The sequence below is a fragment of the Monodelphis domestica genome, chromosome 2, assembly GCF_027887165.1.
Source record: "Monodelphis domestica isolate mMonDom1 chromosome 2, mMonDom1.pri, whole genome shotgun sequence".
NCBI lineage: Eukaryota > Metazoa > Chordata > Mammalia > Didelphimorphia > Didelphidae > Monodelphis > Monodelphis domestica.
Genome location: NC_077228.1, coordinates 167,851,558 through 167,877,694, shown reverse-complemented (window position 1 = coordinate 167,877,694; position 26,137 = coordinate 167,851,558). Strand labels below are relative to the sequence as shown.

General features: G+C 37.3%; 1 protein-coding gene across 1 annotated transcript; it reads left to right on the top strand.

Moving 5' to 3' along the window:
• LOC100030609 (Fc receptor-like protein 4) lies at positions 1-24,770 on the top strand. The gene is made up of 8 exons (XM_056816194.1): positions 1-210; positions 12,530-12,550; positions 13,556-13,798; positions 14,288-14,554; positions 14,790-15,074; positions 22,128-22,415; positions 23,085-23,222; positions 24,129-24,770. Exons 1-8 carry the CDS (start codon positions 180-182, stop codon positions 24,137-24,139), a joined length of 1,284 nt encoding a protein of 427 aa, XP_056672172.1. The 5' UTR covers positions 1-179; the 3' UTR covers positions 24,140-24,770.
• Positions 24,771-26,137: the final 1,367 nt, after the last annotated feature.

The window sequence follows — 26,137 nt, the reverse complement described above, 5'->3', positions numbered from 1 at the left end:
GTCTACAGGAGAGGAAATGTTGGCTAATAGTTGAAGGAAGGCTCTTTGACTTCCTCTTTTCTCATTCTACCAGTTCTATGTTGAATTACAGCTTGGAAACTCCTAGTTGAGATCTAAATTGGATCTACAGTTGCTGAGAGAACTCCTCACTCTTCCCAATCTCCCTGGAGCTTACCCTCATGCTGCTGTGGACATCTTTCTTGGTCCTTGGTGAGTACAGTGACTCAGAGGATAAATATAGAGTGGGCTAGATAGAATCCTCAGTTACCTGAAGTTGTTCTTTTCCCTGGAAAAAAAAAATGCTCTTGCTCTGGGGAACCATACAGAGGATGATCTTTCTCAAAAAGTCAGTAAATTCATTTTCTCTCTTCTAATCAGAATTATAGGACAAGGGCAAGACTAGAGAGACAGAGACAGAGAGAAGTAGATCTGGGATGCTAGGGAAACAACAGAAAAATAGACAATTTCAATACAACAAAAGAAACTGGTGACTTTAGCTCATATCTCCAGTATGTCTTGTTTTGATTTCTTAAGCTCCACAAAATTGGTTAGACATGGTTTTTAAGAATAATTGAGTGGAATTCCTTTGTTAGGGAACCAATTCAATTCAGTAAGCTTTTTAAAAGAGTTTATTCTCTGCAAGGCAGCATAATAGAGGACTAGAATATAAAGAAAAAACAAAAAGAGAGTGTAACTCCAAGTTACACTGATTATATATATATATATATTGAATAATACAAAATAATATCAAAAGGTAAAGGGTATCTTTCATGTGAGCTAAGGGAAAGTCCTTAGGAGATGGAAGCTGAGCTGGACCATAAAGGAGTTTAGCGATATTAAGAAAAGGAGTTAAGAAAAGAGTCCAGACCAGATGTAGTTTCCATCTGTGCAAAAGCAAAGAGGTAAGTGAGAAAATGTCATATACAGACAGCAGCTGCCTGGACAATTTGAATGAAACAGAAAGTGCCTAAAGGGGACAAAAAACAAAAACAAAAAAACCTAGAAAGGGGGTGCGATTAAAAATATGGAGGGCTTTAAAAATCAGTTGGAGGATTTTGTATTTTATTCTAGATGCCACACAAAATTATTAATGGTTCTTTAGCTTTAGGATGTGATGTGATCACTTCTGTGTTTAATCAGTGTGTTGCCATAGGGTTGATGCATTGGGGAGGAGAGAGAGCGTGGAAGGAGTGAAATTAATTAGGAAATTATGGAATAGTCCAAGCAAAAAGTGATGAGGGCCAGAAGTAGAGTAGAAGCTGTGAAAGTAGAAAGAAGGGGGCAGATGACAGAGGCATTATTTACCTAGAACCAACAAAATTTGGAAATTTGTCTTCCAAAATATAGAATATGAGTTGAAAGGGACTACTACTCACTTCTGGTAATGATGAAGGCACAAATTATCCTTTCAGTGGGAAACTAGAGTGCATTATCAAAGATTCTAAAGTCTTGGACAAGAAATTGAATAACAGGGGAGTTCGGGTTGTATTTTCTTCACTGATATGCATTGAATTCAATCAACATAGATGAGAAAAATTGATTTTGGAAGTAAAATACTATCTAGGAATATCATCTCTTAGAATGGGGTTTGGCTTGGTTGAAGGTGGTTTTAATTTTCAGATAAACAATGTCTTCAGTAATTTAAAAAATAGAAACTCTACAAAAGCTCCTGAATCATATACAAAAAGCAGCTGCTTCAGACCAATATGGAAAACCAGAAATTGTGTATTAGCACCACCAGCCAAGTGAGTCCAAGGATCTCTGTATGATTTCTGCCTTCTAGTTGAATTCAGGTTTAATCTTGCACAATCTCATTTACAGTTTACAGACATCAGCCTTAAATGCAGGGTTCCTGGAAGGTAGTCTCAATGTTAAGTTAAAAATATGATTCATAATATAAGGAACTATGACATAATATGTCAAACTATGACATCTGACTACAAATTAAAGACAAAACTATTTAAACTTTATTTTGCTTCTATCTTCTATGCCAAGGACAATAATCTTTGCACTGGAAATGGCATAACAAAGTGTACCAAAGAATTAATATCTAGCATAACTAAGAAAGGAGTAAGGGATCATCTGAATACTCTTGATAGAATTAAGTCATCTCATTCATGACTGGACAAGGCAGGCATTGTTCTCATTTTTCAAAAAGGGAAAAACGTATATTCAACAAACTGTAGTCTGGGAAACAATTCCTGGGGAAATTCTAGAACAGAATATTAAAGAGGAGTTACTTATCTTAAGGAATTACTCATCTATTCTTTTTCAACAGATTGCTCCCACTATCATCTCCATTCTCTCTTTTGTCCTCCACATCATCCTATTTCTAAGCTCCTCTGCATCTACAAACATGACTATTTCCACTCCCTATTCTCTCATTGGATCCTCTATCCCCACTAGTTACAGTCCTATTATATAGCCCTTCATAGTGAAACTCCTAGAAAAAGTCATCTATAATCCAAACCTCCACTTTTTCTCCTCTTAGTCTCCTCTAAACTCTTTGTAATCTGATTTCTAACCTCATCATTCAGCTGAAACAACTTTCTCCAAAATTAGTAGTGATGTCTTAGCAGCCAACTAGAATCCTGTTCCTTAATCTTTAATCCTGTTCCTTCTAGACCTCTCTACTGCACAAGACATTGCTGATTATCTCCTGGATAATTCCCTCCTCTCAGGATTTTCTTGGTACTGTTCTTTCCTGGTTCTCCTCCTACTTGTCAGACTACTGTTCAGTCTTCCTTGCTGATTCTTCATCCATGTCACCTGCATTAACTGTGGATATCTCCTCTCCCCCAAGTCTCTCTCCTGGGACCTCTTCTTATTTCTCCTTTTATACTATTCAACTTCCTAATCCCCCAGGTTCCCATGGGTTCAATTATCATCTCTGTACTTATGATACTGATATTGAGAGAGATTTGATATATAGATCTGTATATATACATATATAGATATGATAAAGATTCATACATAGAGATATAAAAAAATGTTTCTCATGAGCTATAGTTGGATATCTCTAATTGTCTCTTAAATATCTCAAAATGAAGGTCCAGCATGCATCTGAAACTCAAAATGTCCAGAAAGGAACTTAACTTTAGAAAGCAAACAACAATAATAACAAAGCACTTTTCCACCTTCAGAACTTCCCTGTTACTGTCAAATGTACCATCATTCCCCAGATCAACTAGGTTTGCAGTCTTAGTATCATTCTCAACTTCCCATTCTCAATAATAGCATATAGCCAACATATTGCTCAATCATGTCATTTTGACCACTACAACATCCCTCCTATGCATCCTCTTTTCTCTATTCACATTTCTTGTTCAGGCTAATCTTAGTTCCCCTTTAAACAAGGTTACTAAACTAGTATATCAGATGTAATAAATATGGTTTGTCCATATTTTAGAAAAGCATTTTTCAAAGTATCTCATACTATTCTTGTGGTAATAATTCAGAGATGTGTACTAGATAATAACATAATTAAATTAATTTGAAACAAGTTAAATGGTTAGACTTAGAGAGTAGTCATTAATGTTTTGGTGTCATATTGGAAGTTCTCCTGTAAAGTAAAATCCTTAGAGATCTGCACTTAGCCCTGAACTATTTAACATTTTAATCAGTAACTTTGATAAAGGTATGAATGTCATGCTAATCAAATTAATGTTGAAACAAAGCTAAAACAGTGAATGGCAGCCAGGATTTTAAAAGATCTGGACATGTCAGAACATTGGAATGAAGCTAATGAAATGAAATGAAATGTAGAAAATGTAGAATATTACAGTTGTATTCAAGAAATGAATTTCACAGGTACGAGATTAGGGAAGAGGTTTGTCCAAAAAAATTCCAGGGATTTTAATTAACCCCAAGGTCTAATTGAGTTATTTTGAGATGGCAGACAAAAAAAAAAGCTATTATGTTCTTGAAATGTAAAAAGAAAAAGAGGTCCTTCCCACCTGAAATAAGGAGGTAATAGTCTTTCTATATTGTCCTGGATAGAGCCCATCTCTAGTACTTTGGTGAGTTCTGGGACAAAACAAACAACAGTTTTATTCTTTCTTTTGAAAGATTTATTTGATATCTCTTGTTTTTCCATCACCTACATTTCCTTTCTCCCAAAAAACCATCCTTGATTACAAAGAATTTAGAGAAAAAGAAACAGAGACAAATTATTTAGTAAAACTCATCAACAACCATTCCCGTATTCACTGTTGTGGTCCATGCCCGTCTTAGGTCTGGTAGTTCAGGTTTAAAATTAATAAGAAATGATGCACCCATAAACCATCTGATATTTAACAGAAGGAAGGTATTTTAGCCATAGATCATGAGAAAAGGAACATGAGGGAGACCGCAACTTCTCTTCATGTCTTTCCAGAGCTTTTTCCTCTAGCAACCTGAAATGAAGTTGACTTTATTGAAAGTATCACTTTTTTGAAGCGAGAAGTCAGAAATGCTCAAAGGTCAAAGAGCCTGGAAATCCAGAAGAAAATTAAAGAAGTTCAAAGAGCCTGAAGATATCTTGGAGTCTGAAGAGAGCAAACTTCTCTTCTCTACTATTAGCAACTCTATCTCACCTTTTACCCTTTGCACAGGGCATTGATCTCCATCAGGGCAGAGAGAGTCCCTAGTGGATTAGGAGTTGGGTTACAGAAATAACAAGATAGTTTACAGAAAAAAAGACTTTAGTAGAGGAGGAAGGGATGAGCATTTGGGGAAATCAGATAAGGCTTCATGCAAAAGGAAAAGGGGCTTTCATAAAGTGCAGTTAAGGAGGAAATATATTCCAATCATGGTGGGATAGACAGTGAATAAAAGCTCAGAACCGAAAAAGGTTGTGTCATCTCTCACAAACACAGAGGTCAGTTTGGATGGATCATAGAGTATAGGAAGGAGAGTAATATACAGTGAGACTGGAAATATCATAATTTGGTCTCTCTCACCAGCTCTGCCTTGTATCTAATCTCTCCTACCAGAATGGGATGGAATTAGGCACAGACCAAGTGAGGGGGTGAAGATCTTGTTCTCTTGTATTTGTGGCACAGCGGAAAGAGTGTTAAAGTCAGGAAGAAATGAGTTCAGACCCAGCCTTAGATACTAGTTGTGGGAACCTGGACAAGTCACTTAACCTCTTTCTACCATGGTTTCTTTGTATGTAAAATGAGAGTAGTAATAACATCTACCTCACAGGTCTGTTTTATCAAATAATATAAACTATATGAAGCATTTATAAGTTATATAGTGTTATATCAATGGCAGCTATTATTATTACTAGCATAATCATTATCTCACACTTATATGGGTTCATTTCAAACATAAATAGACATGAACTGATAGGGACATATGAGTTAGGATGGTGAATAGGTGGAATGTAACGGATGGGACACACAGAGAGTTTTAGTGCAACTGTAATAATAACCAATCATTTCTTATTTGTTAAATATTTTTTCCTGATGCAATTTGGTGTTTGGTATGTCTTCTTGAAGAAAGTATTCATTGTATACAGGTGTGAGGCTTTTTATGCTCTAAAAGACTTTGAACTCTCATGTTTCGTAATTGCCTTGACATATTTTCCAATATATTATTATTGCTTCCTTGTATGGTGTTATTTCATCACTGGGAATCTAGACCAGGCAGGATGAGGAAAAACTGGAATAAGCAGACCAAGTTAGAAAAATGAGGTGGCCACCACCTATAAAAAGAGTCATTTTGTGGAAAATCTAAAATTAGGGCCACATCTCATCATAGGCATTCCATTGCCATTGCAGACATACATAGAAGGGCAAAATGTGGTTCCCTTTTCATACTTGTTTTCTTCCCTCTCCTAAACTTCCTTACTGTCTATCCTATATGCATAAAACACATTCCCTAGCCCATTTCTCATTTAACTTTCAAAGCTTCTAAACTCTCACCTCTTTCAAGAAGCTTTCTTGGAATGATCAGAAAACACCTCATAGCTTCTCTTGTCTGTTCATGAAGCTCCATTGTCTCTTTCCTAGCTCATCATCTTGGAAGTATGTCATGTGAATACGTCTGTTTGTTTATATATTCATTAAATGTTACACACATATATTTTTAATAGTGTACCTTTCTTAGACTGTAAATTTCTCATGGACAGGGACTGTATCTGACTAAATTATTCTTTACAAATGTGGCACAGCACAGAATTAGGTGACTGACTGGGGTTTCAAAAGAGGAGGAGAAAGATGAAGATGGAAACTTACTGACTTTGAAATCAGAATGAGGGACCCATCAGTCTGTGGCTCTCAAATGAGTAATCAAACTTTCATAGGCTCCAGGCAAGGCTGTCCACAGTACACCTGGCCAGTGTAAGCCCAGAGTGAGGCCCAGAGCCCCTGACCAGGTTTGAGGTGAGGCTCTGAGCCTCACATACATGATAACTCGCAGCACTCTGGGCGCTGTAAGACATCAGCCATCTCTAAAGGAATCTGAATCAGCAGTGGGAATAGCTTTCAGAGCTCCCATCCTACAGATCCTGCCACCACCTTGGAAGAACTAAAACTTGCAGAAACAAAGAACTAGAGCTAAGGGGCCAACAAGGAAAAACTGAAGTTTAAGAGAGTGTTCTCTCTTCCCCGAGAAAAGAGTCCACTTTTAAAATAAAAGTAAAAAAAAAAAGACTGTGAAAATAAGCAAACAAAAAAAAAGGAAAATCGTTATGGAGAGGAACAAAAAGAGCAAAGCACACTCCTAAAGGAACAGTAAAACCAAAGCATCCATACACAAAACCTCAAAGAAAAATGGAAATTGATCTCAGCCTCTGGAAGAGCTCAAAAAATAAGTTAAAAATCAGATGAGAGACAGAAGAAAAGTAGGAAAGAGAGATGAAAATAAAAGAGATACAAAAGTCCAATGGAGAAAAGAGTTTCTTAAAATTGGCAAAATAGAAAAGTAGATTTCACAAGAACTCATGGAAGAAGTCTGTTTCACAAGTAGGATAGGGTCAGTCAGTATCATTCAAACCTATGATGAATCAGGATGATGAATCAGGATTAGTCACATCCTGGAAAAGTGCAGTGAAAAAATGCAGAACATTAAGATAAACTCTTGTTATAGCCTAACTCATTATTGATGCAAATTAGCCAATTTAACCCTTAGAAAACAAGCAAAGACCTTCAGAGGGATCTGATAACTAAATGGGTTGTTACTAATCTTTCTTCTTACAATTGGAAGAATGCCAGAGCACTGGGATTTGGGGAAAGGGGAGGGAACAGTATAAACCTTTGCTTTGATGAAAAGAACAATAGCAACAACAGATACTTCTCATATGCAATGAATTATAAAGACTAGAATATTGAAAATATTTTTAATTGTTCTCATTGAAGAAATTCAGTTTTTCATTCAAGGATCTAACAAAAGTATTGAGAAGAGTTCAAGAAAGCCTGTAAAATTGGATTATCCACTAGACCAGTGATGGCAAACCTTTAAGAGATGGAGTGCCAGCCCCTTACTCCACACAGGGGAGGGAGGAAGATCTTCCATTGGGCTGCTGGATGGAGGGGAGGGTTAAGTGAGGAATGTCCTCAGCAAGAGTGTAGAGAGGGGGAGGGGAGTGATCCCAGTGCTCTCCTCCATTCTAGCTCTGTCCCCTGTGAGCTGCTCACCTTAACCCCTGTGCACTCCCATTGGGCTGCTGGGCAAAAGGGCAGAGGATGTGAAAAAATGGCATCAGGCATCATGGAAAGGGAGAGGGGAACAGCTCCACCTGTGTCCCCCTGCCTTTCTAGAAACAAAGTCTGGGGGGCAAAGGGGGAGCCAAGTGCCCACAGAGAGTGCTTTGCATGCCATCTTTGGCACCCATGCCATAGGTTCACCATCACTGGACTAGCCAATCCAAACCTTAAAAGGGATCATTCAGCTTTAAGTTCCTTGAATACTAGGATTGCCTTTGGCCTCCTTTTGGATCTCTAGTGCTTAGCATAGTGACTGGTACATAGCAGTGACTTCATAAATTTATCTAGAATTGAATCATAACAGTTGGAGTTCTGAATTTCAAAAAATCTATTTAGTGTTTAAAGATTAATAAATTAATCAACCAGTAAACATCTCTTCAAAACTTACCATGTAATAGATACCAGATTAGTCTCTGGAGATACTGTGTGAAGTGGAACTTGGGCAGAGGGCTCATACTCCCAGAAATCACTCTAATGAGCAGACAGGAAACTTGATAAGATGCTGACAGAGAAAAAGTAGCTTTAGTTGGAGAAAACAGTGGACAGTGGGGAAGGGTAGGAGGGGTAAGGGGAGGGGAAGGTGAAGGGAAGGAAAAAGGATTCTGCCCACACAAGTGGTTTGCTAGGGGCAAAAATGTCCTCTCTGGTTTTGAAAATTGGGGTTACAATCCAAATACTACTCTGAGAATTACACACTGAATCTCATCTCATACAGATACCAATATAGAGAATGAATGAAACAATTTTTACTCTCAAAAACCTTATATTCTCTCGGTGGAGACAACACATACGGGCATAGCTATAGATCGAATAAATACAAATTGTTAAAAATTAAGGCAGTTTAGGAGGCAGTGCATCAATATTTGAGGGATCAGGAAAAACTGCATGCTGAAGGTAAGAACTTGTGGTGCTTCTTTAGGAAGAGGAATTTTATGAGGCGACTATTGTGTGGAATGAGATTGAGTATGTGATTCTCAGAGTAGTATTTGGATTGTGACCCCAATTTTAAGACCCCTTAGTATTACTATTTCTTAGAATAAAATTGCCCACCTCAAAAAATTTTTCGTTTTCCTGACCTATTCTCAAAACCTTGAGTTTATTTTTAGTCTGGGAAGGATGCCAACTCCAGGAAGGGACAGTCCTGGAGAAGTCAAGAAGGTATAATAGATAACATCGTCTAGGTGAAGGAGGAAGGAACAGAGGTTCTCAAATGTATCTTTTACTGTCCCAATTGGAAAATCGCATGATAGTCACTGGTTTTTGATACTGGGGGTTTTTTAAGGGTACATAATGTTGAAAACCACATGCTCAGGCTTGTGAACATCACAGCCCCCCACCCATACAGGGTAGGATGAGAGAGATGGGAGGAATCTTGTGTGCATATTATTATAAAAGGCTGTGCTTTTATAATATATAATATCATAAATATTATAAAAAACAGACTAAATAAATATGCAATAATAAATAAAGGTTGTGATTTTCAGGTGGTCCAATAATTTTTTTAAACTCTTACTTTCTGTCTTAGAATAATACTAAGTAATGGTTCCAAGGAAGATTAGCAGTAAGGGTTAGGCAAGTGGAGTCAAATGACTTGCCCAGGGTCACACAGCTAGGAAGTGTCTGAGGCCAGATTCTAACCCAGGACCTCCCATCTCTTGACCTGGCTCCCTATCCACTTGACCACCCAGCTGCCCCCAAAATTCTTGTATCACTTCCCCTGGATCTACTTTCCAGGTAAGTTGTTTTTCTCTTAATATATTTTTCATTTTCTTGCATTTTTTCGTTTTGTTTGATTGTAACTTGATGTCTCATGGAGTCCCTAGCTTGCACTTTCCCAGTTCTAATTTTTAAGAAATTTTCTTTTAAGCGAACCTTTGTGTCTCATTTGGTCAACTGTACTTTTTAGAAAATTCTTCACTTCTGTGGATTTTTGTGCCTCTTTTGCCAATTGCCCTATTCTGTTTTTTAAGATAATTTTCCAATGTTTTTGTGTCTCCTTTGCCAAGCTGTTAACTCTTTTTTTCATTATTTTCTTGCATTGCTCCCATTTCTTTTCCCAATTTTATTCTACCTCTCTAATTTGATTTCTAAAATACTGAGATCTGTCTAGCGTTCTCTCTGAGAGTCTAAGAGTATCTGCCCAGATTTGACGACCCAGTCAAATAATGGAGATGATAAATACTATGGTTTTCAAACCCAGGTATGCAGGCATCCTACACAGTCTGCAATAGTGCCGTGGTTCATTTATTATATAGGTTTTTAGGTACATACTTCTTTGACACACAATCAGTTTTCTACATATGTGACATTCTACATTCTGAATGGATATTATCAAATCACCTAAACAACACTTTTATCATGTTCCTATAACAAAGAATTCTGTGATCATTTACTGCATTTCTACAACACTCTGTGATGGATATGAATAATGAGAATAAAGTCATTTGTAGGTTAGTACCCCTTGACCTACTGAGAGGATCATTGTGCTTTTGATCAGCTTTCACTATCAATCACAATTGCTTGGGAGATGAATAACAAAACATCTTTGTATCTAGGTGTACAGTTAAAAGGTAACTTAAAGAAGATCAGTTTTAGGGTTTTCCTCAATTTACAAGTTCTGTTTTTCTTGTGTTATTTGAAGTGCCTAGCAATGCTGCCTGGTTTCTGTTCATCAACAAATTGGAGTATGATAAGTATAAGGAAATATTTATTATGGTGCTCAAGCATTTGGTTAGTGTTTATTGTAGGACCTTGAGGCATATCTTGTGCTTGAGCAAGGAGGGGTTATGGACAATAATCTTTGGGCTTTGATTTTTGTGATTGCAATCTTTTGGGGGTAATACTCTAGGTAGGGTATATGTATTGATCCTATAAGTATTTGCTCTCATATTATTTCTCCTGTATTGGGGAGAGATTAATAATCATAACAAGTCTACTAGTGGGGGAAGTCAGGAAGAGAAGTCACAGAAAGGGGGCTGGCAGGGAACTTTTCATTCTCAGGGGTTTGCTTTGCAGTTTCCCAGCTTCCCACCATGGCCATGTTAGCTGGTGGGAGTCTGTTGGCCCCCTGCACTAAAATCCCTTTTTGAGCTCCTCTAGGAATTCTTTTTGGTCTTGAGACCAATTCACATTTTTCTTTGAGGCTTTGGATGCAGCAGTATTGATTTTGTTGTCTTCTTCTGTTGTATTTTGGTCTTCCCTGACATCAAAATAACTTTCTAGGTTTTATCATGTTACTATAACAAAGAGTTTCTTTTTTAGTTATTTGCTCATTTTTCTAGCCTTTTTCTTGATTTTTAACTTTAGAAATTTGTTAAATTTTCACTCTGTTCCTATAGTGAAGGGGGCATTGTCCCAAGCTTCATACTTTTTGTGCAGCTACTTTCAGATATAGTTCTGTGATCAATAAGTTTTTCAGTTCTTCCAAAGTATGTGATCTTAAGGAGAGGTATGTTTCATACCTTCATACTTTCATGGTCTGTGTTCCGATGTGTGAGCAACCACAAGCATTCTGTTTCAGGTTATCTTCTCTCCTGTAGTCACAAGAACTGTTGTGCCAATCTTCTTATTTTTTTATTTTAAAGTTTATTTAATTAATTAATTAATTTAGAATATTTTTACATGGTTATATGATTCATGTTCTTTCTCTCCCCTCTTCCCACCTCCTCCCATAGCCAATGAGCAATTCCACTGGGTTTTACATGTGTCATTGATTAAGACTTATTTCCATATTGTTAATATTTGTACTAGGGTGATCATTTAGAGTCTACATCCCCAATCAAATCCCCATTGAACCATGTGATCAAGCAGTTGTATTTCTCTGTGTTTCTACTCCCACAATTCTTTCTCTGGATGTGAATAGTGTTCTTTCTCATGCGTCCCTCAGAATTGTATTGGATCATTGTATTGCTGCTAGTAGAGAAGTCCATTACATTTGATTGTGCCACAATATATCAGTCTCTGTGTATAATGTTCTCCTGGCTCTACTCCTTTAGCTCTGCATCAATTCCTGGAGGTTGTTCCACTTCACATGGAATTCCTCCAGTTCATTATTCCTTTCAGTACAATAGTATTCCATCAACGACAGATATCGCAATTTGTTCATCCATTCCCCAATTGAAGGGCATCCCCTCGTTTTCCAATTTTTTGCCACCACAAAGAATGCAGCTACAAATATTTTTGTACAAGCCTTTTTCTTTATTATCTCTTTAGGGTATAAATCCAGCAGTGGTATGGCTGGATCAAAGTCATGCCAATCTTCTAAATTGTCTTGGGCTAAAAAATGGTTTTACTCTGTCTTTTTGTCAGTTTGGAGGTGTTATATCATAGTTTGGAGAATAATTGGGAGAAATCAGGAGAGTCTCTGTTACTTCTCCATCTTTGTTTCATCTTAGACTGGCCAGTTTAGCTGGTTCACAAAGTTGAAACAGTATGACCTATGGTGAAACAGGAAAGAGAGGTTGGGGCCAGGTTATGAAGAGCTTTTTCACTTTTCTCTACTGTCATATTAGTCAATCTGATAGGTGTGGAGGTGGTACCTCAGAATTATTTTAATTTGTATTTCTCTAACCAAGAGAGATTTGGAACATTTTAATATGATTATTGATAATTGTAATTTCTTTGTCTGAAAACTGTCCACTTGTATCCTTCTGAGCATTTATGAAAAGTTTCTTCAAGAGTCAAGATCTAAGAGGTTTCTTTTAGTCCAAATGTGGGGAGGTGACTAAGGAAAGCAGATAATGTTAAAGAGGGATCTAAAGAATTTCTGAGAGAGCTAGAAATTGAAAATTCTTATAATCTCCACTCAGTTTAAACTCTGGCACTTATCTCTTTCACAGGTTTGGTCAGCAGGCAAGCATGTAAGTTACTTTTTCTTTGCTTTTGGGTTCTCTGGGTAATGTAACCTCCTTCAGGATCACAGGATGCCCATGTGGGTTTGTCTGAAATAGCCCTCCCTGTCTTGAACCTCTTGGCTAAGGTCTGCAGGGTCACAGTTCTCTTCCATGACTGATCCCATGGGTCAGGTTCAGGCTACTCTGAGTCCCTGCAGGACATTTTGCTCAGGATTTTTTTTTTGCCCATCAGACAAGAACATTCATACAGTTATCTCCTATTTGAAAACCTTAAGGACTGACCCTGGGGCATCCTAATGCAAACAAGAGCATGCTTTGAACCATAAATTCTTATATTTTGGAGATGGGAAAAGCCTTTCAGGTCATCTAATTTAATCTCTTCATTTTAAAAATGAGGAAACTGAGGCCCAATTAGGTGAAATAATTTATTTACCTCTTTCACATGAGTGAGGATGGAATATTACAACATGTAATAATATATCATGTAATATCAACATGTAATAAATATAACATCCAAAATATAACACTAAATATAATGTGTAATAAATATAACATATACAAATATCATTATAAATACTCAAGTGGGTAATAAACCATATCCTGAGAATCTAATTTGATTGGATGTCAGTTTCCAAGAGGGTTTCAGAACCAGCAGAGTCTCCTGGGAACCTTGCCTGTCATTAAAACAAAATCAGTCTGGACTTCTGGGGTTCAATTTGGTGCTCTAGATCCCCCATCTCCAAACAATCTTTTTTCAGTGTCTCCTGTCAGTTTGGTGAGGAATCAGAGGGAGGCTCAGCCATTTGGGAGATCAAAAAGTTATTCACTGACATTTATTAAATTTCTAGTTGATAAATTGATTCTGAATGTATTGAGGGCCAGGGCTAGAGAACTTAAACTGGATACTCCAAACTTCAAGTTTCTATCCCAGGGACTTTCTTATACCTCTCCCATATTCCTTGAATTATATGCTGTCACATTCATCTTATGCTGTCATTTTCCCCCACCCAGTTACTGCAAAGAAAGCCATTGTGCACCTCAGCCCTCCGTGGACCACTATCTTCCAGGGAGAGAAAGTCACCCTGACCTGTGATGGATTCAACTCCTCCATACCCAGAACATGGTGGTACAAAAATGAACAGAGGCAAAAAACACGGTCCACAAAAAGCATTGTGATCCAACAGCCTGGAATGTACAGATGCCAGAACCAAGACTCAACCCTCAGTGACCCTGTGCACCTAGTAGTTTCTTCTGGTGAGGACAGAGAGAAGTGAAGCCTCAGGGCAGAGTTTCTAAGTGCAGCCTCTCACAAGGAGGGAGGGATATGAGGAGAGGCACTGAGGACTCTAGAATTCCACATGATATCACTGGGGAAGCAACGGAACTGAGTTGCCACTCCCCTCATTTACTCCTCTTCAATCATTCAGAAAACTATAGGATGCCTTGAGATCCCCTGGCAGCTAAGAGCTAACCTTGACCACTGAGAGTAGTGCAGTAAAAGATGGGACTCCCTCCCCAAAGCAGAGATGTTGCAATTTATCTGAGAGGACATCTAGGAAAGGTCCTTGTTCCTGGGAGAGGAAGCTGGTGAGACATCTAGGTCAAGTGGAAAGCAAAGGGGGAAGCTAAATCACCAACTATATATCAGATCATCTCTAGGTTGACGCATGTCCCTTTAAAGATAATTGGAAGGAAGAGAGAACATAAAGATGGGAGTTGAGTTTCCATTGTGACCTCTTACAGATCCGCTGATCCTGCAGACCCCATATTCTGTGTTTGAAGGAGACACATTGACCCTGAAGTGTCGAGGACGATATGCTGAGAGAATCAGAAATATTACATACTATAAGGATGGAAAGATATTATCTTATTTCCTTAAAACCTCTGTCTTCGTCATCCCACAAGTTGGTTTAAGCCACAGTGCCCAATATCACTGCACAGCGACTACTGATCTATTGCAAATATTTCAGCAGGAAATAAGTTCAAGAAAGGTAGCGCTCCAAATCCAAGGTAAGAACTTGAATCCTGGGGGTAGGGTGTGAGAATGAGGAGGGGGAGGGCTCTTCAGGACCAGGGTCTATGGGTAGAGGGCTGGATACACACAATAAGAGGGCAAGCTCACAGATGGAACAAAGAACAAAGAAGGGAATTCATCTGTGTGTCCTTTCATCTGTTCAACTGATGTTTCCTCCTGGGAACTCTGACACTCACTGTTCTGGGCACTATGTTTGGCTCTTTCCCATAGAACTGTTTCCACCCCCTGAGCTGAAAGTCACAAGCTACCAGCCCATAGAGGGGACCCCAATAGCCCTGAGCTGTGACACCCAGCTCCCTCCACAAAAGTCAGACACCGAGCTGCACTTCACCTTCTTCAGAGATGGCAGGACCATCACATCAGACTGGATGAGGTCCCGGGTGCTTCAAATCCCAGCCATCTGGAGGGAAGACTCAGGGTCCTACTCGTGTGAGGCCAGAGCAGTGGCTCAGGACATTCGGAAACAGAGCAAAGGCGTGAAGATCAATGTGAAAAGTAAGTGTCAGTGAGGCTGGCCTGGGACTGAGAAATGGAGGGCAGGCCACTGGCATCAGCTGAGACCTAGGGATACTTGCTTAGGTGTTTTTCCTCTTCCTCTGGGAATGGGAGTGGTGTATGAGAGGAGTGACTTGCTTTCCTGTAGGCCTCCTCTTGCATTAGGACATAAATAGAGTTTTAAGCAAATAACTTCCCCCGGGGCAAGTTACAGAAATTTGCTCTGAGCAATCAGCATGAATCCCAGCCAGAAGAAGCACCCTCAAATCAATTTTTGACAGTATTTTTAAAAATTCTCCCCCTCCTTCCCGGACCTTCCCTGCCCATTGAGAAAGCAAGCAATATACTTGTTAAATCATGCAAAATATATTTCAATAATAGCCATGTTGGAAAAAAAAAGAAGAAAAAATAGTGAAAAAAATGTGTTTCAATCTGTATTCAGAGTTCATCAGTACTCTCTGTGGAGATAGATAACACTTTTCATCATAAGTCCTTTGGAATTGTTGTGGATCATTATATTCACAAAAGTAACTTTTTTTAACCCTTACTTTCTGTCTTAGAATCAGTACTTGAAGTAACGGACATTAATTTAAATCTTACAGTTCCAAGGCAGAAGAACAGTAAGAGCTAGGCAATAGGGGTTAAGTGATTTGACAAAGGTCCCACAGTTCAAAAGTGTCTAAGGCCAGATTTGAATACAAGATTTTCCATCCCTAAGCCTGACTCTCTATCCACTGAGTCACCTAGCTTCCCCTAAGTCTTTCAAAGTATAATATCATTATAAAATCGCTATAGCTGTATAAGTATTCTCCTGGCTTTGCTCAACTCATTTATATCAGTTAATATAAATGTTTGCAGATTTTTCTGAACCCATCCCTCTCTGTTTTTTATAGGACAATAGTATTTCATCATAATCATATATCCCAACTTATTTAGCTAAAATTCCCCAAATAATGAGCATCCCCTGGATTTTTCAATCTTTATCACTACAACAGAGCTGCTACAAATATTTTTGGATATACAAGTCCTTTTTCTTTTCCTCTGATGTCTTTGGGATATAGACTTAGTAGTGGCATTGCTGTGTAAAAGGGTATTGTAACAGTTAAAATTAAATTATGAGGCTGCTAGTAGCTTTAGTAGCTTTATTACATCAAAGTGGTGATAGTAAAGAGCGAAATGTAGGAAAGAGGCAGAGAGTTGATTAGCTTACCACCCTGTTTGCTGTTTGATGAATTGAAGATCACCACCAACAGGGGGTTCCTTCAGGTTCCAAGCTCCAGCCAGAAAAGAGAGAACAATCCCTTGGTCTTGCTTTCTAAGCACTTTTCTCCACCCACTAGGTTTTGTAGTAGAGGCATGGGGAGAGAGAGAACTTGCAAGATGCAAGGCTGGAGACCTAGCTCTAGCTGTCAATCAAGAGAAGGTTCCAATGGAATGTTCCTGGGAGTGGCAGTTGGGGATTTGCTGGCCACACTGAGGAGAGAAACTTGGCTTTTTGGGACTTTATCTCTGTCTCTCTGATTCTGGGTAGTTGAAGCTGATAAGAAAAAGAAACTTGGCTTTTGAGTTGGTGGTCTATATAAGAGCTGAGCTGGCCAGGAGAAACTGAGCGACTTTGAACTTTGTTTCTTTCTGGGGTTAAGCTGAGAGACCTTACTGATTTTTTGTGAAGAAGAAGAAATAAGATCTTAAAAGGCTGTTGACTTCCATATCCCTAACTATCTAAGAGTCACAGTTTGTGACTGGACTACTTTCTCAATCCTTCATTTAGATAAGGGACTTCCTCATTCCTCTTACCTCAGTTTCCCATCCTGTTGTCCCTATAAACCCCTTGACTTGAAAAAGGAAAGGAAAAGAATATCTTTATAGTTTACTCAAGTGGGGAGGGAAGGAGCCAAAGGCTTCAAGAAGAACTGAATGGAGAGGATTGGTTAAAGGAGGGAGTGAGGGAGGAAGGAGGTTAGGAAATAGATTGATCCATTAGCCATCAGTAGGGATCAGTAGGCAAAACCCCAGAGCAGACCCTAGAGCATTCCCTTGTAGGCAGTTCCCCTGTGTACCAGTATCCATGTGTGGCATCACTCAGCATTTCTCTGTTCTACCTCCATTACAAATAAGCAGTCTCAGATTCCCGTAGCAGCTCTCTCTAGTCAAAGCCAGAGAAAAACAGTCATTGCACAAAGAGAAACAGTTCCTCTCAGTTTACCTTTTCTATGTTTCAAGAAGAAACAATTTCTAGTCAGTTTATTCTTCTATTTCACTTTCCCATGTCACATCTCAGGAACCAATCATAGTTCCTTAATTTGCCTGACCCTGGGGAGGGAGAGCAGTGCCTGTGGATCAGTTTCCTATCTCATTGGTTTCAACTTCCTTTCTCTGAGGGTTTGTCTATACCCACATATCTCAATGATGAAAGATCTCCATTCACTCATTGATGATATCAAACAAAGCAATGTCATAGGGAGAGAGGCTGCTCTCCAACAGGTATGCAGTTTTATAGCCTTTTGGGCATGGTTCCAAATTGTTCTCCAGAGCAGCTAGACTAGTTTACAATTTCACCAACAGTGCTTTAGTGTCCCTGTTTTTCCACTTCCCCTGTAACACGTCATCTTCTGTTTCTGTCATGTTATCCAATCTGATAGGTGTGAGTTGATTTAACTTGCATTTCTTAGTGATTTAAAACCTTTTTTTAAAATGTGATTATCGATAATTTTCTCATTTTGATGGGGTTAATGCTTATTGGGTCTAGTCCAAAGAATTGATTGATGATGACTCGAATTGAATCCATTCCAAGGAAACAAGATTTATTATGAGAATATAATAACAGAGTAGCTAGTATAGTAAGTAATTAATTAAGGGAAGGTAAGAAGGTAAGGAAGTGTGATAAGAAAAGATAATGAGAGTTAAAAGTGTATGTGTAGGAATTCTCAGGAATGCTTTTTATCTTGATTAGCTCTAAAGAAGGGGTTGCTTGGACAGTTGTTGCCCTGTGTCTCCAGGGAACTGATGTCATGGTCCACCTTGGTCTGTGCCATTTTACCCATGGTTCCCTGTTTGCCCATTTAGGGTAGGGGTGGAGGGGAGCAAACCACAATGTAAATGAAATGATAATGATGTTAAACACCCTAGGGTAACTTTAGGTTTTGCTTTTTTTGATAGTGGAAATTGAGAATTGTTTGAACCTAATTCTGTATGTATGGGAAACTGAACCTGTACTTGCTGTCCAGAGACCTGGAGTTTTCTCATAATTATGAATCTAAGCAACTCATATGTCTTTTATAAAAGGTAGCCCCATTCTAATCAACTAGTTGCTATTTCCATGTCCTTTGATTTTATATAGCTTCTTGGCAGGGTTTGTGGGACATTTCAGCCCACATTAGTCTCTTCCTCTGAAAAAAAAATTCATAGACTGATCATTTAGCAATTGAGGAATGGCTCTTTTTTTTTTTTTTTGTAAAACTGACTCAATTCCTATATATTTAAGAAATGAGGTCTTTATCAGAGAAATTTGCTATAAAATTTTCCCCAAAGTTTCTGCTTTCCTTCTAATTTTGGCTACATTTAAAAAATTATTTTAATGTCATATAATGAAACTTATCCATTTTAACTCCCATGATCCTCTCAACCTTTTATTTGGTTAAAAAAATCTTCCTTTATCCATAAACCCAAAACATAATTTTTTCATGCTCCCCTAATTTGCCTATAAATCATGGTTTTTATCTAAATAATTTGCCCATTTTCACTTCATCTTGGCAAATAGTATGAGATATTGGTCTCTCCTAGTTTCTGCCAGACTGCTTTCCAGTTTTCTCAGCAGTTTTTGTCAAATAGTGAGTTCTTGCCCCCAAAACTTGGATCTTTGGGTTTATAAGACACTAGATTGCTTTGGTCATTCACTACCATGTATTGTAAACTTAATTGATTCTCAATGATCTACCATTCTTTCTTCACCAATACCAGATTGTTTTGATGATTACCACTAGGCAACAAAGTTTGAAATCTGGTACTGCTAGGCTTCTTTCTTTCATATTTTTTTTCATTGATTCTCTTGGTATACTTGACCTTTTGTTTTTCCAGATGAATTGCATTATTTTCTCTATAAAATAACTCCTCAGTGATTTGATGACACTACATAAACAAATTAATTATTGTCATATTTATTATATTGGTTCCAACTACCCATGATTGATATTAATTAACATTAATAAAAATAATTAAAATTTTCCAATTGTTTTAATGAATGACTTTACTTGCATGAAAAATATTTTGTAATTGTGTTCCTGTCTTGGCAGGTAGACTCCCTAGTATTTTAAACTATTTGCAGTTATTTTAAACGTAATTTCTCTTTCCATATATTATTGCTATGTTTTATTGGTACAGAAATGGTGATGATTTATGTGGATTTTTTTATATCTTATAACTTTGCAAAAGTAATTAATTATTTCATCTAGTTTTTTAGTTAATTCTCTAGGGTTCCTTAAGTATGGTGTTCTATTTTCCACAAAGAGTGATAGTTTTGTTTCCTGGTTTCCTATTCTTATTCTTTCTATTTCTTTTTCTTTTCTTTTTTTGTAATTAATATTTTTATTTTTACCTCAGTATAGGTTACAGAGCCCTCAGATCTTACAAAGGCTTTCTATTTCTTTTTCTTGTCTTATTGTTATAACTAGAATTTCTAGTGCAATTATGAATAATAATTGTGTTAATCTTTGCTTCATTCTTGATCTTATTGGGAAGGCTTCTGGTTTATCCCCCTTATGGTTAATGCTTGCTATTGGCTTTAGATAGATACTGCTTAACGTTTTAAGGAAAACTCCATTTATTCCTATACTATCTATCATTTTTAATAGTTATTGATGACATAGTTTGTCAAAAGTTTTTCTGCAGCTATTGATATAAAAATAAAATTTTTGTTGTTTTTGTAATTTACAAGGTCAATTATGGTGATAGTTTTCCTAATATTATGCCAGCCTTGCATTCCTTGTATAAATCCTACCTGGTCATAGTTTATGATCTTTGTCAAATATTGCTATAGTTTCCCTATTTTAATTTTTTGTACCAATAATTATTAGGGAAATTAGCCTATAATTTTCTCTCTTTTTGCTCTCCTTGGTTTAGGTATCAAAACCATATTTGTGCCACATAAGAAAATGGCAGTACTTCTTTACCTAATTTTTCAAATAGTTTATATAGAATTGACTTGTGAATCCATCTAGTCCTAGAGATTTTTTTTTAGGTTGCTCATTTATTACTTGTTCAATTTCTTTTTTTATAAGATAGAGTTAAGCCTTCTCTTTTCTTTTCTGTTAATCTGGCGGTTAATGTTTTTGCAAATATTGGCATATAATTGGGTGAAATAGCCCTTCCCTAATAATTTCTCTGATTTTATCTTCATTGTTGGTATATTTGCCCTTTTCATTTTTGATACTTGGAATTTGGTTTTATTTTTTTTAAATAAAATTAACTAGCGGCTTATCTATTTTATCCACTTTTTCATAAAACTAGTTCCTAATTTTATTTATTAATTCAATTTTTAACTTTCATTTTTATTAATCTCTCTCTCTCTCTCTCTCTCTCTCTCTCTCTCTCTCTCTCTCTCTCTCTCTCTCTCTCACCCTGGCCATCCTTAAAAGTTTTCATTGCTTCTGACAACTGTATCTCTTGTTTTACTCTTCCTCTTAACCTCCCTATCCCTAAGCAAAAAAGAAAAAAACTAAGAGAAACCAAGAGAAAACTCTTAGTCTCTTCCTCTCCTATTTCTTTGTTAGATAAGATATATTTTTATACGTAGCTGAGTGTATTTGTTCATGGGTGTGTGTATATGTGTATGTATGTATGTTTATATGTGGGTATATATAAAATATAAATATATATATATATATATATATATATATATATATATATATATATATATATATATATTTCAACCCTCTCTGAACTAGTTCAGATGAGAATGAGGTTTAAGCTTGGCCTGTCTCCACCTCTATTTTCCCTTCTACTAAAAACTCTTTCTTATGAACCTCTTTTTATGTGAGATAAAATTTTCTCCATTCTTCTCACGTTCCCCTTCTAGTGTATCCCCTTTTCACTTTTCCATTCTTTTAGATCATCTCGACATAATTGACTTATACGTGTGAGTTTCTTCTCTATATATAGATTCCTTGTACCTAAAAATGATAAAATTCTTAGGAGTTATAAGTATCATCTTCTCATATAAAAATGTAAACAGTTAACCTTATGATTTCTCTCATTTTTACCTTTTTATGTTTTTCTTGAATCTTCTGTCATTAAGACTAAAATGAACAAAGGAGTCCCAGAATTTTAGGATTAGTTAATATTATTTTTATAGCCCTGCACCAGTGTTCTTCATGCCAATTCGCCTACCTCTAAAAAACCGTATTTATTGAGCATTTTCTTCATATCCAATACCATTCTTAGTGCTTGAGGAGGGAGCCAGGATGGTGAGAGATACAAAGAAGTAGCTTTAAGCATTGCTTCTAAACACAAGGAAGTGACAGTGGCTTTAGGAGATACAAGTCATTCTCAGAACATAAAGAATAGATTAGTGAAAAGCTGTGTCAACTGACTGTGTAAGAGGAGATAATAGAAACTGTGGGGTAGAGGATCAAATGAAGGTCTTCATCTGGACCCTGAATGCAAATATGTTTTGAATTTCTTGAATGACGCTACTTTAGGGCAGAGCTGATACTTCTCAGTAGTCCCTCTAACCTCTCTGACAAAAATGTCTACCCAGTGGGTCATCCCTCAAATTTCTCAATTTCCCTCTAGGTCTTGAAATGAGTCATAGTGAAAGTTATGATTCAGAAGCTTATGGATTGGGAATCAACATTGTCTTGAATTGAGAAAAGAAGACTTCTCCCCACTAATATAATCAGGACTATTCCCTATATCCAGTTTTAAAATACCAATGATCCATTTCCTCCTTCCTTAATATATGTTTCATCAAGATAGTAAATTTGGATGCAGTTTTTCTTGCCACCTTTGATATCCCTCAAAGTGAGGGCCCTCATGTGTTACCTTGTGTTCACCCAGGAATCCCCATCTCTGGCATCTTAATGAAGATACAGCCCTCAGGGGGGCAGGTGACTGAAGGAGAGAAAGTGGTCCTCATCTGCTCAGCAGCTCAGGGCACAGGGAACATCACATTCTCCTGGAACAGGGAAGGCATTCATTCAAGTCTAGGAGAGAAGACTGGACGTTCCCTGGAGGAGAAGTTTGTGCTCTCTGATGTGAATAAGAATGATGCAGGGAAGTATTACTGTACTGCTGACAACAGCATCAGCAGCATCAGCAGCCAAATGACAGATGTCATTGTAATAAGTGAGTTCTACCCCCATTATCTGAATCAGCTTTTGTCCATATGAGAGGGACCCCTACGGGGTATTAAGAATGTTCCAATGAGATCAGAGAGAGAGTTCAGTTATCCAGGGTTATCACTCTATGAAAGGAAAGAAAGATTTTTTTTTAAAATGAGCATTATTTTTTCTTGTAGTAGTCCAGGGAAATGTTAATTAGAAATAACTAGAAATGATCAACTCACCTCTGGGGAAATATGTGTCTGTTAAAGATAGAAAGCTATTGGCACATAGGCAGCCAATAACTATATATCAATTGAATCAGTTACTGAAGGGACTTTGGAACACAAGAAAATCCAAATCTGTATTCCAAATTGAGTCTGCCTTGGGTCACTGTTTTATGTCTAATAATCTGGCACTCTCTCAAAATTTCTTTCCTTATCCTCAGGCTACAATATGGGATGTTGTGGCACCTTCTTTTGATATGCTCATAGGATCTGCACAAATACTATATTTTTTTTCATAAAGGAATTATGAGCACCAGTTTCCATACATAAACTCAAAGCTAAACCACCTACACATGGGAATAAATTAGGTTAGGTTGACTCTACTATCTCTATTGTCACCAGCTGAGGCGATAGTTTAATTATCATGAGACCTTCAGATACTAAATTTAATTGCTTTGATTCCTCAGGTAGAAATCTTCCCCCCCAATTCAACTCAAGAGAAAAGATTCGTCCCTTGGCCCTTGGACTGATTGTGATTCAATTCATTATGGTTGGCCTCTGTGCTTCCGCACTTCTATTTTTCTTTGGACCTTGGAGTAAACTAGGTGGGTGATTTGTCTTTCTTGAACTTTGGTACACACTACACTAATCATGTCCTTTTCTTGATTTCCTGATTTCTGTCAATGTTGTCATCAAATCTTTAATCATCATGGATGACTCTTTCTTCCAAACCCCACATATGTCACCACTTATAACTAATCTTTCACCACATATCTTTCATCTTCCCTCTATTTTCTAGTATTCTCACCCTAGTTCAGCATCTAATCACCCCAACTTTGTTTTATTACAATAACTTTCTAAGTAGTCTCCCTGTCCCTCTAATTTCTCCCTCCTCCAATATCCTCTATACATTAATATCAGGTTAATCTTCCCCAAACAACAGTCACCAATAACTCCTGGGTTCAAAAAGTTTTCAGTAGTTCTATTGCCCTCAGGATAAAGTCCTCATTGAGGAAAGTATGGGTCCAATCTACCTTTTCAATTTTATCTCTTACTCCCATTGTAAAACTACTACTTTTGTCAGATTAATCTCTATATTTTTGCCCAAGCTAATCTTCCGCCCTAAAGTGCTCTTTTCTCTATTTCTGCCTATCTAGACCCTACCTTCTCTTCCTCCTCTTTCTTACTCTTTCACAAATAGTTATTTACAAAAATTCACAAATACTTATTAAGTTCCTCCCACTGGGCTAGGCATTGGGAGAAAATTAAAAAAAACAAAGTAAGTTCTTCCTTCAGAAACAAGTTATTTACATTTGTGTAAGCTTTTTACATTCATATACTCAGATCTGAAATCTAGATCTCCTGATTCCAAGTTTGCCATCCTCTCCTTTAAGGTCCAACTTATATCTCACCTCCTCTAAGGAGCTCAGTTCATAATATTTCTCTTTATACTTAGTACCTTTCATACTGGTTTTCTATAGTACTCATTTGGTTCTTTCTATATATTACAGGGAATTGTTAGTCACAGATACCTGGGCAAGTCATTTAATCCTGTTTATATCAGTTCCTCATCTATAAAATGAGCTGGAGAAAGAAATGGCAAACCACATCAGCATCTACCAAGAAAATCCTAAAGGAGGACACAAAGGGCAGGACATGACTGAAAAATGACTGAACAACAAAAAAATTGTTAGTTAACTTTTCACATATCATGTAGGTCTTATACTGACCCCTTTGAGAACAGATCTCATCCTACTTTTTTGGATTATGCACTCACTTAATCAACAAGCATTAATTAATACTATTATACTATTTATTGATACTTGCAAGATTTAAATTAATGTCCAATACTTTAAGTATTATTTTTATAAAGTCTATTATCTGACAAAATAGAACCATGTGACTAAGTTTTCTACCTACTCAAAATGCCTGCTCCACCAAAGCCACCAACAGGAAGGAAAAGAGAGCTAGACACAAAACTCCACCCAATTTATCTCCTGTCTACATCAGCACGTAATGACAGGAGGTAAGTGGACTCCTGGGAATCATAGTTTTTAGGGTAACAGTTTCTAATTTCACTAACTACTATATGCCAAACTCTATGCTAACTGCTAGAGATGCAAAGACAAAAATAAAATAGTCCTCATTCTAAAGGAGTGGAAATAGTTTGTATTCATACAATAAGGCTACAGATAGAAATAGGGAGGGGGTATGGATAAGGATAAAGATGGGGATGGGGATGAAATGGAAATGGTAATAAGGATGGGGACAGGGACTGGACCAGTGATTTTTATTGCCCTAAGAAACTCTCAGGTCAGAAAATTCTCTTTATCAATGTAGGTCAGTAACTTCTCAGCACTTTATAAATCTTAGAGAGTTGCCTAGAGCCTGGAGAATTTAAGTGACTTGCCCAAGATCACAGAGCTAGCATATGTCATAAGTAGGATTTAAACACAAGTCTTTTTGGCTATAAGGTCAGCATTCTATGTTATATTGCCTCCATTCATACATAAATAAATAAGCAAAGCAAACATATCGTAAATTTGGAGATTGGAGGTAAGGTCAAGCACCTTATCAAGAAAGGCATCCTAGGCATCCATTGCTTTTAGGTTTCATTTCACATATTTTCCCATGAAAACTCCAATACCAGTAGTTCTTGGGCTACTTTCTACTGCTATATCTATATCTGCCTTCAAGAAGAATTTATCTAAGAAGCAAAACTACTTTCTGAGCCTAGGGAACTACATATGGTAGGTGTTTGATTAATATTTGTTGTTTAACTGACCTGTAAATGGTAAACCAGCTCCTAAAATTATACCTTTTCCTCCCTTTCCCACTTCCATCCTTTGTCTATCTAGCACTCAAGTACCCTAGCAACAGAGGAGCTGGTTTGGTAACCTACCTTTTCTAAGCAGAAGGTGTAATCCCTAGGCACGCATCCAGACTCAGTGTGAGGAAACTATTGAAAACATTAAGTGGTTATAGAATGCAACAGACAGGGGAGGAAGAGACCTGAGAGACCAGCAAGAATGAGAATCTCTATGTAGCCTTTGTGGAACTAGGAGGAGGCTGTTCTGAGACATTGACTAAGGAATAGTCTCATACAATAGCTAGAATTGTTGCTTTTTAGAAAGTCACTAAAAAGGAGCAGGACAAGTAGGTGGCTTTAGATGGAGGTCCTGGGTTCAAATCTGGCCTCAGATATATCCTATCTGTGTGACCCTGGGCAAATCATTTAACCCCAATTGCCTAAGTCTTACCACTCTTCTGCCTTGTGTAATAATGCAAAATAGGCTGGAAAACCTAGCTGGCTCTGCCAAACTTGGAACCAATATTTAGTATCAATAATTCTAAGATGGAAGGTAAGAATTTTTTAAAAGTTAAAGAGCACAGAAAAGAATGAACAGATAATGATGGAGGTTTTGTGAATCAACAAGTAAAGTCAAAAACTATTTCTTAAGCACTATGTACTAGATCATTAAAACTTAAAAGGTTTTAAGAGAGAAACTCCAAGTTTTTT

Coding starts and splice junctions, on each gene's coding strand:
- LOC100030609 (XM_056816194.1), top strand. CDS start 180: ATGCTGCTGTGGACATCTTTCTTGGTCCTTG. Junction 15,075..22,127: donor CGTGAAGATCAATGTGAAAA/GTAAGTGTCAGT, acceptor GTGTTCACCCAG/GAATCCCCATCTCTGGCATC. Junction 22,416..23,084: donor GACAGATGTCATTGTAATAA/GTGAGTTCTACC, acceptor TTGATTCCTCAG/GTAGAAATCTTCCCCCCCAA.